Source organism: Corvus brachyrhynchos, unplaced genomic scaffold (assembly GCF_000691975.1).
Source record: "Corvus brachyrhynchos isolate BGI_N302 unplaced genomic scaffold, ASM69197v1 scaffold338, whole genome shotgun sequence".
NCBI lineage: Eukaryota > Metazoa > Chordata > Aves > Passeriformes > Corvidae > Corvus > Corvus brachyrhynchos.
This window is the reverse complement of record NW_008239334.1, coordinates 1,297,477-1,308,241: the sequence shown is the minus strand read 5'-3', so window position 1 is coordinate 1,308,241 and position 10,765 is coordinate 1,297,477. Positions and strand designations below refer to the sequence as shown.

Below are 10,765 nucleotides of genomic sequence, written 5' to 3'. Positions count from 1 at the left end.
TCCAGACTTCAGAGCTGTGCCTCTGGCCAGGGCTGTGATCCCTGGTGTGACCGGTCTGACTGGGGTGGGGCCGTCAGCAGCACTTGGGAATTTCTGCTTTAGAACAAAACCCGTCTGTTACCTCTAGGAACTTGAGTCTGGCCAAGGAGGTTCATTGAAACATTTCTGTCCCTGGTTGGAGTCCTTCAAAGTGTTAACATCTTTCTCTGCAATTCCTGAGTCTCCATAGCAGACACTGGATGATGGACACATCCTGCTGCCAGAGGAGTTCCCCATATCCTGCTCTGGAACATTTCCAGGCACAAAGCTGGGAGAGACCAGTAAGGGCTGCCCTGGAGCCTGCCTGATTTTATGGTGATGGCTTTAGAATAGTTGCTTGGAAAGTAGAACAGAGCAATTTGGGGTCATGTTGCAGCTTTTTGGGGAGCTGAAGGAGATGCCTGCTCAGGATTCGGCTGGTGCTGGCAGTGGTGGCACAGACTAAACCCACAGTCATCTCTGTGTGGGCCCAGTGTGCCCGCAGCAGCAGGTGCAGGGATGGGCATGGGAGCCCTGTGGGGTTTGGCAGTGGGAAATGCTGGCACACGGTTGCTGCTCCCTTTTTTTATCTCCATGGATGAGCAGGAGGCATCTCCAGTGGGATCACGTGAGTGCTGCTCACACCCGAGAGCTGCCAGTTTGGATTGCCAGTGTGGGCTGGACAGCCTTGGCTGTAATTTGGGGTGGTTGGCACTTGGCAGAGTTTAAGATCTCAGCTTCCATGTCTGTTGTTGATGACTGTGTGCTTTTAATCATTTGGCCTGATGGCAGTTGTAGTAAAGCTGTCCTCAGATTATCATAGAATCCCAAAATGGTTTGGGTTGGAAGGGACCTTAAAGCTGATCTTGTTCCACCCCCTGCTCTGGGCAGGAGCCTCTTCCACTGTCCCAGGCTGCTCCAGGCCGTGTCCAGCCTGGCCTTGAGCACTTCCAGAGATGGGGCAGTCACAGCTTCTCTAGGCAGCTTGTGCCAGGGCCTCACCATCCTCTCAGGGAACAATTTCTTCTGGAAGGGGCTCTAAGGTCTCCACAGAGCCTTCTCTTCTCCAGGCTGAACACCCCCAGCTCTCCCAGGCTGGCTCTAGAGCAGAGGGGCTCCAGCTCCATGGCCTCACTCTGGTGGCTCTGTTCTCCCTGTGTTGGGCCCCAGGGCTGGAGGCAGCTCTGCAGGTGGGGTCTCATCTGAGCAGGGAAGAGGGGCAGAATTCCCCCCTCCTGTGCTGCTCATGCTGTGGGATCAGCCCAGCACATGGGGGCATTTCTGGGCTGCCAGTGGACACTGCTGTGTCGTGTTGAGCTTCTCATCCACCGGCACCCCCAAGTCCTTCTCCTCAGGACTGCTTTCAAGTCATTCTTCTGCATTTGTACTTGGGATTGCCCTGTTTGTCTTCATGAAATGGTCTTCATGTTTTCCACTCTTTTTATCTGCTCATAATCTGGCAACAGTGCAAAGACCTTTGCATCAGACTCCTCATCCCACAGACTGGCCTTATCCTGCTGAGCAACAGAGCATCCCCTGGCAAAGAAGCTCACCACTGCTGGAACGGAGAGCTGCTGGCATCTGCTATTGATGCTGTGCCAGCCGCTGGGTCCAGGGCATGGATGGGGGCACCCAGCCGACCCCTGAGGCTCACAGCTCTTCCAGCCTCCTTGCCCTGCTCGCCTTTGCACACCAGCTCTGGATTAGTAATGGGCTATTTCTGGATGGCTCTCCTGAGTAATGGAATGAATTGTGCTGAGATTTTGGGTGGGGACAGTGCCTCTGCCCTCTGAGTCACCACTCGGCATCACGCCGGGCTTGGGAGCTGCTGGGGCCCAGAGCCGTCCCGGGTCAGGGAGGATGTTGGAGGCCGTGGGAAGGAGCTCTGGGTGCGGTGACTGTGCTCAGTTTGGGGCGTCTGCCATGCCCCTTGTGGGGCAGTGTATGGGCAGGGCAGCATTTGGGCAGGAGCAGTGCCACTCTGGTTGGTTTTGGTTTCAATCCAGTGTCTGCAGACTGGGCACAGGGAGATCCTGGTGTCTGTCTGGGAGTGGGTGTTTGTGTCCTTGGGCATCTGCTGCTCCTTACTCTGCAGATGTTGTCGTCTGCGTGGTGGTGTGAGTTAGATTTGGCACGGCCCAAACTGCCTTTCCTCTTGGAGATACGGAGCCACAAAGCGGTATATCATGTTTTGCTGTGGGCAAAGAAGCTGTGTCCAAGTAAACCGGCTTTTTTCTCCCTGAGTTCTCCTTTTTCTGTGCTGTGGACATGCTGCTGGAGAGAGGACGAGCCTTTGGTCAGACAAGAAGGATGGTTTGCAACAAGGGTTGGACTTGTGCATCTTGGAGATCTTTTCCAGCTTTAGTGATCCTGTGATTCCAAGGGTGATGCATTTCTGTGTCAGGGATGTGCTGTCCTCGAGAGCTTTCTTTCCTCAAGTGGGCAGGAGCCAGCAGATTCTTCCAGCCCTTGTATCTGCCTCCATGACACAAACTCTGTGTCTCCTTGGATGAGCTCCTGGCCAGCTGCCCCTGTGTGGAACTTTGGGTGTGCCTGGCCCAGCTGGGAGGAGCAGCAGGGCATGAGGAATAGGGACAGGAGCTAAAAAGTTTCCCCGGTCCCTAAAAGGGACCCTTTGGAGCACCTTTTTTCTTTTTTTCTCCAACTTCAGTGTTGCACAAATGTGCTCACCTTCCTGTAGACATGCTGCTCCACTGGGATGTGTGCCTGACACCAAGGCTCCCAGCTGAGGAATGTCACATCCTCCCGGATGCAGCCGTTGATTCTCACTCTTCTCACCTTACAAGTGCCAGCTTTCTATTTTTATTGACAGCTCCAGAGCACTCGGTAGCCATGAACCATTCCTGCCTCAGCTTGTGAGCCAAAATGCTAGGAATCTACAAAGATCCATGGCTACAGCAGGGTCTGGTCTGGGGATGGGTGAAAACTCTCTCTCTTTTGCCCAAACCATTGGGCAGTTTGAATTGTGAAGCTGGGGTGGTTCCCCAGGGTTTGTGTGGGGTGACCTGCCAGGCATGTCGATGAGACAAGTAGCTCTGCAGCCCGCCTTTGGAATGCCAGTCAGCCATTCAGGCTCATTTCTTAATCCTTCACTTGCAGCTAATTCTGATGCAGCCGGACTCCTGTTTTACCCTTCTCCTCCCTTTTCTGTTGGCACAGGGTGAGGGTGGGATCGCCGGGGCAGGGACAGATGCCTTTGTTAAGGCTCGGTATCAGTGCCCTGGTTAAAGGCCAGGCTTGTGATATTCTGGCCTTCCCAGGGTGATCCCAGTGATCCTGGAGTGATCTCAGCATGATCCACTCCCACAGCTTGCACTCAGTGCGTCAGCATTGGTGTGTGTGTGTCCTTCCCACAGGGTTATTTCCTGTGAACCTTCCCCAGGCTCCTAGCATGAATGGCTCCTTCCCATCCTCCTGCCTGGGCAGAGGGTTTGGAGAGGGACAGGCCTGAGGGGGGGAAGCATGGAACATCCCTGCCTTCAGGAGAGGTTTCCTGGTCACCTGTAATTTCCCCCAGAGCAGTGTGAATTTTCAGGGATTAAACCCTGACATGTCAGCCTGCCATCATCCCTGCCAGGATCTCTGCAGGGACAGGGAGCTAGTGATGTGCTGAAGGCATGTAAGGAGTGGGTCAGGCTCTGGACTGGGAATCTGGAGATGGAAAAAAGATTTTGGTCACAAGGTTGGGATGGGATGTGATCCCACTAGGGCTGATTTTCTCATGTCTCATTCAGATGCTGTGCCAGGCGTTTTGTGGCATTGTTCTGGCTGGTTCCCAGGCTCGGCTGTAAACCTCTTTTGAAACGGAGGGATGCAAAGGCATAGTTTTCCTTGCAGAACTGCATCCTTTTTCCTTGGGGCAGAAAGTCGCCTGCTTTGTCATGGGGTTTCAGCTCTGTTTGCTGAGTGATGCCTGGCAGCTTCTCCCACCACCAGGGCCAGCGTCGGCTCTCTTGGTTCCATGGCAAAGGCTCCTTTGTCAGATGGGCTGGGATGGAGCCAGCCCGGTGCCAGGTGCCAGGCACACAGGTCCTGTTTGTCCAGACCTCCAAGAGCTTGGCTTAGTGTGTTCCAGCTGCTGATCAGATTATTTGGGGGCTGGTGAGCGTGCTGGGGTGAAACTTGGAGCACAGTTTCTGCCCTGAAGAATTTATAATTTAAAATAAACCCAGCATGTGTGTGGAACTCTGAGGTTGTCTAAAATCCTGGTTACCTGGGTGGTGACTCAGCAAAGCCAAGGGAGGGTTGGATGTCTGGGGAAGGCAGAGTGGTTTATCACCTCGCATAAGGTCCCTGCGTGCAGCCACCAGCACTGACCACGTCTGGGACGGTTCTCCCAGCCACAGCAGCAGTGCTGGGTATAAATGGTTCTAGTCGGGCCAGTTCTTGTGATGCCCATGAGCTGATGTGTGCGGGAGCTGGAGGGGTGTCTGGCAGAAGGTTGGGGGAGCATGTGTCCTGTCACTGGCTACTCACAGTGGGATGTGCCCAGCTGCTTCTGTCTGGTATCTCCCAGGCTGTCGTGCACAGGAATTTGGGGGGCCAGGAGCATGAACTGCCCATGCTGCTCTGTCCTGCTCAACTGCTCCTGTCCCCACAGCGATGGCGGCCATCAGGAAGAAGCTGGTGATTGTGGGAGATGGTGCCTGCGGAAAGACGTGTCTGCTGATTGTGTTCAGCAAAGACCAGTTCCCCGAGGTCTACGTGCCCACTGTGTTCGAGAACTACATTGCTGACATTGAGGTGGATGGGAAGCAGGTAAGGGCCATTGCCATTTCCATGCCCTTGCTCCGTGGTCCCGTGCTGGCAGTGCCACCGCCCAGTGCTGTTGCTAGGATTGGTCTGTGTGCTCAGATGCACCTGCACAGAGGAGCCCCATGGCTCTAGCATTTCTGGGTCACCCTGAACCTGCCCCAGTTTGAGGAAGAGCACAGCTATACCTGAGGAAGATCAATCTGTCACTCCTGGCCTGCAGAGCCACTGAGGCATGTCCCTGTCCTCTCTCAGGTGGAGCTGGCCCTGTGGGACACAGCAGGACAGGAGGACTATGACAGGCTGCGACCCCTCTCATACCCGGACACAGACGTAATCCTCATGTGCTTTTCCATCGACAGCCCGGATAGCCTTGGTAGGGACCGGGGATTGAGGGGGGACCTGGGTGCTGCTACTGAACCCCCTGGGGTCTGGGAAGCCCCCATGCTGCCCCTCGAGGATGCCAGAGCTTTCCCTTCATCCCCTGATTTTGTGTGCACTTCAGGGAAATGCTGGGAACTTGCTGACTGGGTGGAGGTGATGGGAGAGGAGGATGCTGTGGGGAGAGTTCTCCCTGCTCCAACGGGAAAAGCTTGGGGCTGGTTTCTGTGAGGAGGCTGTGGGGCAGCAGCCCCTCAGCTCATAGGATTCCATGTGTGCTTGTTGAAGAGAACATCCCTGAGAAGTGGACACCAGAGGTGAAGCACTTCTGCCCCAATGTGCCCATCATCCTGGTGGGGAACAAGAAGGACCTGCGGAACGATGAGCACACACGGCGGGAGCTGGCCAAGATGAAGCAGGTGGGGACAGCATCGCTGTTTACTTCCAGCCCTTTTTGGAATTTTTTTCTACCTTTCAACCTTAATGATTCTATGATTCTGTAGTAAGAGTCCCTCTGGTACTTGCAACAGTGGCCAAGACCCCGCCCCCCGCCTCTGCCCATACCAGATCCTGCTGTACGGGCTGGATGCCCCAAGGGCAGTTGCTGTTGTGTTCTGGCAATGTTTCCAAACCCTGTTTTTACTGCTCTGTAGGAGCCGGTGAAGCCAGAGGAGGGGAGGGACATGGCCAACAGAATCAATGCCTTTGGCTACCTTGAGTGCTCGGCCAAGACGAAGGAGGGGGTGCGGGAGGTGTTCGAGATGGCCACCCGTGCTGGCCTGCAGGTCCGGAAGAACAAGAAGCGCAGAGGCTGCCCGCTGCTGTGAGCGGCCCCAGCTGGCACCTGCACTGGCACCTGGCTGCCCTGCCGGGGAGGGAGTGCTGGCAGACAGCCCAGGCAGGACCTCATGGTGCCACTACCTGCCCTGAACCCTTTGCACCAGAGCTGCCGCCCGTGCTCGTGGGGTGTCCCTGCGACATTCCGGGGCCATGAGGGGCCAGTGCCTTCAGTGCCTGCTGCTCTGCATGGGCTGGGTGTTTGTGTTGCTCCCCACGTCACCCCGTTCTGTACCGAGCTCCCTGGTTTTGCCTTTCCCATGGGAATTGCTGCGGTGTTCACTCTCCTTCCCAAGCTCTGGGCAGGTGCCACAGAAGCAGGAGGTGCCGGTCACAGCTCACGTGTGGGGTGTGCCAGGCCCTCGGTGTGCTCTGCCTGCTCTCCTTGGCCGTGCAGGCAGCACACACCAGTGTTACAGACTTGCCTGGGCAGCTTTAGCCTGTCTGTGAGCAGAGCTGGGCTCAGCTGCTGCCAGGAGCTCTCCTCCCGGGACGTGTGCCCAGCTCTGCCGGTATCGCTGCCGCCGAGTCTGCCTCGGTCACCGACTTGGCAGCAGCAACCGAACTGCGTGATTGGGAGAATAAATGCAAACCAGTATTTTAGTAATTGCAACTTTGCCTGTGTGTTCTTCTGGCTCTCCTTCGTGCCCCTCGCTGCTCCAGGCTCCTGCCTGGGGATCGGGGCCTTGTGCTGCAGGGTCTGGACTTGCCTGGCCCCCAGCCCCTCTTGCTTCAGCTGCTGGTGGAGGATCAGGGCTCAGTACCCTGTGCTTGCTGAAGAGCCAGGAAGCACCTTATGTGGGAAGGGCCAGGCAGGAGCTTCCCAGCTGTACCCAGTCCCTGGGTGATGGGCACTGCTGTCACTGCTAGAGCCATGCTGCCTCTGGAGCAGGAGGGGACAGGGCTGCAGTGAGCCTGATGCTGCTCTGGAAGCCCTGTCTGTGGTAGCAAGGCCCATCCAGGACCCAACAATACACTGCTTTTCTCTAAACATTTATTCCAGGGAAACAAAGTGCCTGCACAGCCATGCCAGCTCTCAGGCCAGGCAGCTGCCCAGTGGAGAACCGAGCCAGCCTGCCCCAGGCCAGGTCCTGGCTGCCCAAGTCACCCATCACAGCAGCACTGAGCTCCCCTGTGCACCCAGTGATGCTCTTTGGAGGCCAGTCTCCAGGCTTAAGCCTTTCACTGAATGGTGAGACCAGTCACAAAGAATTGTTTTGCCACAGCCATGTCAAAAAATGATTAAAATGGAGAGTGATCAGTCTGATGCTGGTGTGAGCCTCGTGGCTGGCAGCAAAGGCTGGCAACACCCTCTGGTCCGGTGGGTTCAGCCCCATCTCCACAGGGATGCATGGAGCAGCCTGGGACTGAGACAGGAGGAGCAGGAGCTGCTTCAGGCCAGGGACAGGCTGAGGGGGATGCAGCTTCGTGGGGCTTCTCCTCCTTTCCCAGGTGGGTTTCCTGCAGAGAAACCTCATGTCAGAGCTGGCCCCTGACTTCGACAGGGAGACATGCAAGCCCTAAGCAAAAACCCACTGTAGGCCCTGTTGCACTGGGGCAGGAGAAGCCTCCCAGTGCTCCAGCTGTAACCCTGGCCATGCTGCTGCCCCAGGGTGCTGGCACGGCGTGACCAGCAGCCTGCTGCTGTCGGGGCCCCGCTGGCAGTGCCCAGCTCTGCTCACCCGGGTACTAAACGTTGAGCTGCAGCACGTGGAGGTCGTCAGCGAGTCTGTCCTCAGCTGTGCTCTCATCCTCGTAGGGGTATCCTGTGTAGCCGCCCTCTTCCTTGCAGTACCTGAGGAACCTGCAAGTGCAGAGGCAGGGGAGCGTGGGCACAGGGGGCACCGGCCTCACTGCTCCATGGCAGCGGGCATGGCCAGGCAGCAGGAAAGGGCACATCCTGGTGAGCACTGTCTGTGGCAGGGGCCAGAGCAGCTCACCTGTGCCAGTGGTGGTCCTTGCTGAGCACAGCCGGATTGCCCACCACGATCAACAGAGCCTTGGCCCTGGTGATGGCCACGTTAAGCCTCTGAAGAGGACAAGCAAGAGGGCTTTACCTGGCTGCAGCACCTCTCATCCTCTCCCAGCTCCACCTGGGTGCAGGCAGCTCTGGTGTGGCACTGAGCACCCAGAGCACCTGTACCTGCCTGTGAGAACCAGAGGGAAGAAGGGGATGCCCAGGAAGACGGGTCTGCCTGGGGCAATGTGGTACCTTGGGGTTCTTGAGGAAGCCCAGCCTGAAGGTCTGGTCGAACTGGAGGTATGTGCTGCAGCTGCGCACGGTGGAGATGAGGATCACATGCCGCTCCTGGCCCTGGAACTCCTCCACAGAGCCCACCTGGGGAAGGGACAGCGGATACGGGGCCAGAAGCAACCCTGGGCTGGGGCTGGCAGGGCTCCCTCCTCCTGTGGCAGGGTGTGCTCCTCTCCCCTCCATGCTCAGGACCTACCTTCAACTGGCTGATGTCCGGCAGCTTCTGCAGATCCGGATCCAGGGAGGTGATGGCTTTCCGGATCTTCTCTACCTGAGCGGAGGCATGTGGCAAAATCCAGCCACCATAGGGCCATCCTTGTGCCAGCCCTGGGGCTGCCCGTCCGTCCCAGTGTTCCCTGTCCCTTGGGGAGGTCTCTGCCTATGCCCTGCCTGCAGAGCTGTGTCCCTCACCTGCTTCCTGTAGGGAGAAATGATGCCGATCTCCTTGGGGGACACAGTGGGGCAGCTTCCCTTGCCCTGGCTCTGCAGCAGCTTCTTGAGGTAGTGGACCAGGACCTCAATTTCAGCCGTGTTGAAGAATGAGGGGCTCTTGGCCTCTCTCTGGTCTTCCCCACAAACCCCATGGAAGATGATGGGGAAGCCCTGGGGATGGAGAACATTTGGCTCTGCTCTGCTTGTGCCTTAGGGATATCCCCTGGGCCAGTCCCTGCTGCGCCCCTCACCTTTTTGGGAAGCTCCTCCCAGGTACAATACAGATTCTGGATGTCAAGCCCGTTGCTCTTGCACACCTTCAGCTCGTTGTCGTAGAAGAGTTCGTTGGGGATCCTCAGAATGGCCTCGTGGGACCTGGCAGAGGCAGGACAGTGCCTGGGGTGGGTGCCCTGTGGGTCCAGAACCCTCTCAGGCACTGTGCAACCAGGACAGCAGGGGCACTCCCATCTCCCACACCAGCCGGGCCACTACGAGGCTCTGGGGGACAAATCCTGGAGAGCCACGTTCACCAATCTTGACTGGCTCAATCCCTTCCTGCACCATCCCTGTCCCCACCTGTAGTTCCAGAGCAGTTTGGTGATGAACTGTGGGTCGTATCCTCCACTCGACTTCTTGTACAGGGGGTTGTGCAGCATCAGCCTCTCCAGCAATGAGGTGCCTGTGCCCAGTGACAGCCTGTGGCTCCCCGCAAGGCCACTCAGCCCCTGTGGGGTGCCTGCAGCACTGCCAACCCCTCTCCCTACTCACCCAAACCATGCTGGATGGCCAGTGGTGAGGTCAGGACAGGGCCCAGCTGCTTGGGGTCTCCTGCCAGCACCAGCTGCCCCCCATTGGGGTTGGTCTCCTGGTCCATGGGAGCCAGGAGCCCTGGGAACAGGAAGATCTCAGTGGAGAATGGGAGGGACCCCAGGCCATGCAGAGATGCTGGTCCTTGAGACAGCAGCCGGGCACCACTCACCCGCGATGGCGACCACGCTCTCTGGCTCTACCGCATGGCCGCACTCGTCAATGAAGACGTGGGAGAAAAACCCAGGGGGGAAGTTGGCTGACACCAGCCTGGAGGAGAGGTGGAATGAGGCTGTCTCAGCATCCTGCCCCACCTGGCCAGCCTTCCTCTCCTACTCTTCATCCTCATCCTTCCACAGAGGAGGGATTCCCCTCCTGCTGCCTGCCCTCCTCCAACCCCTCCCCACTGAATCCCAGAGGGACTGCCTTCACAGCCTGGCTGCAAGGCAGCCCTGGGTCCACTTGCCACGGGTGCTGGGGACAATCCCAGCTCCTCTGACCTTCCTGCTGTCACCAGTGTGGTGATGATGATCCGGTACTGCCTCAGGTGCTCCTTGCTTGGGTACACGTAGCTGCTCTGCTCATCATCCCAGTTGCAGCAGGGCTGGAGCGTGGGCATTGGGTGAGGTCCCACTATCCCAGGGGATGCCAGCCCAGGTGTGCTGTCAGGATTTCAGGTTGGAGGAGCAAGGACTTACCATGATATCAGCGGGCACTTCCCTGTGGTTCCTGGAGCTGGCGATGAGCCTGTAGATGTTCTGAGGGGCAATGTCCTTGATGAGGCACTGGCACAGCAGGTCTGTGGCACTGTTGGAGGGGGCACAGGCCAAGATACGGGCATCCTTGAAGCATGTCCACACCTGGGTAGGAGGAGGAGGTGACAGCATTGAGCCCCATGGGTGAAAGTGGGCAGCAATGCTCAGGGCTGGATTTGGGCACCAGCCACTCACCTGCTTGATGGCCTCCACCATAGTGACCGTTTTGCCAGTGCCAGGGGGGCCAAAGATGAGGTATGGGGCTGGCCGGGACATCCCCGTCACGATGTGGGTCACAGCTCTGCACTGCTCCTCGTTGGTCTCCAGCTTGCGGTTAAACCACCTGTGGGAGCAGAGGCTGCGCTGCCGGAGCCCCATTGCCTCCATCCCCTGCGTCCCTCGGGCCCTCCCACCCTGCAGAACTGGGGACTCACCGGGGCTGGAAGGGGCCTGGGAACAGGGACTTGTGGCAGGGGGCAGAGGGGGGGAGGGGGGGCGGGGCACACAC

At 57.8% G+C, this 10,765-nt stretch overlaps 2 protein-coding genes across 3 annotated transcripts in view; one reads left to right on the top strand and one right to left on the bottom strand.

Moving 5' to 3' along the window:
• RHOC (ras homolog family member C) overlaps positions 1-6,619 on the top strand; it is an 11,340-nt gene extending 4,721 nt beyond the window's left edge. For both annotated transcript variants that reach the window (XM_017741140.1, XM_008638964.2), the window contains exons 2-5: positions 4,640-4,797; positions 5,047-5,167; positions 5,461-5,591; positions 5,826-6,619. In XM_017741140.1, coding sequence (XP_017596629.1) covers positions 4,640-4,797; positions 5,047-5,167; positions 5,461-5,591; positions 5,826-5,999 — 584 coding nt within the window. In that variant the 3' untranslated portion in view covers positions 6,000-6,619. The remainder of the gene's footprint in view (positions 1-4,639; positions 4,798-5,046; positions 5,168-5,460; positions 5,592-5,825) is intronic.
• A 367-nt stretch (positions 6,620-6,986) lies between these two features.
• The window catches only part of MOV10 (Mov10 RISC complex RNA helicase), a gene marked incomplete at its 5' end in the record, with an annotated part of 6,579 nt that continues 2,800 nt past the window's right edge, over positions 6,987-10,765 (bottom strand). The window contains 14 exons of the mRNA XM_017741103.1: positions 6,987-7,470; positions 7,692-7,813; positions 7,950-8,038; positions 8,222-8,347; positions 8,460-8,534; positions 8,675-8,866; positions 8,947-9,070; positions 9,272-9,374; positions 9,464-9,583; positions 9,675-9,772; positions 10,003-10,106; positions 10,201-10,362; positions 10,453-10,600; positions 10,692-10,742. Coding sequence (XP_017596592.1) covers positions 7,699-7,813; positions 7,950-8,038; positions 8,222-8,347; positions 8,460-8,534; positions 8,675-8,866; positions 8,947-9,070; positions 9,272-9,374; positions 9,464-9,583; positions 9,675-9,772; positions 10,003-10,106; positions 10,201-10,362; positions 10,453-10,600; positions 10,692-10,742 — 1,507 coding nt within the window. The remainder of the gene's footprint in view (positions 7,471-7,691; positions 7,814-7,949; positions 8,039-8,221; positions 8,348-8,459; positions 8,535-8,674; positions 8,867-8,946; positions 9,071-9,271; positions 9,375-9,463; positions 9,584-9,674; positions 9,773-10,002; positions 10,107-10,200; positions 10,363-10,452; positions 10,601-10,691; positions 10,743-10,765) is intronic.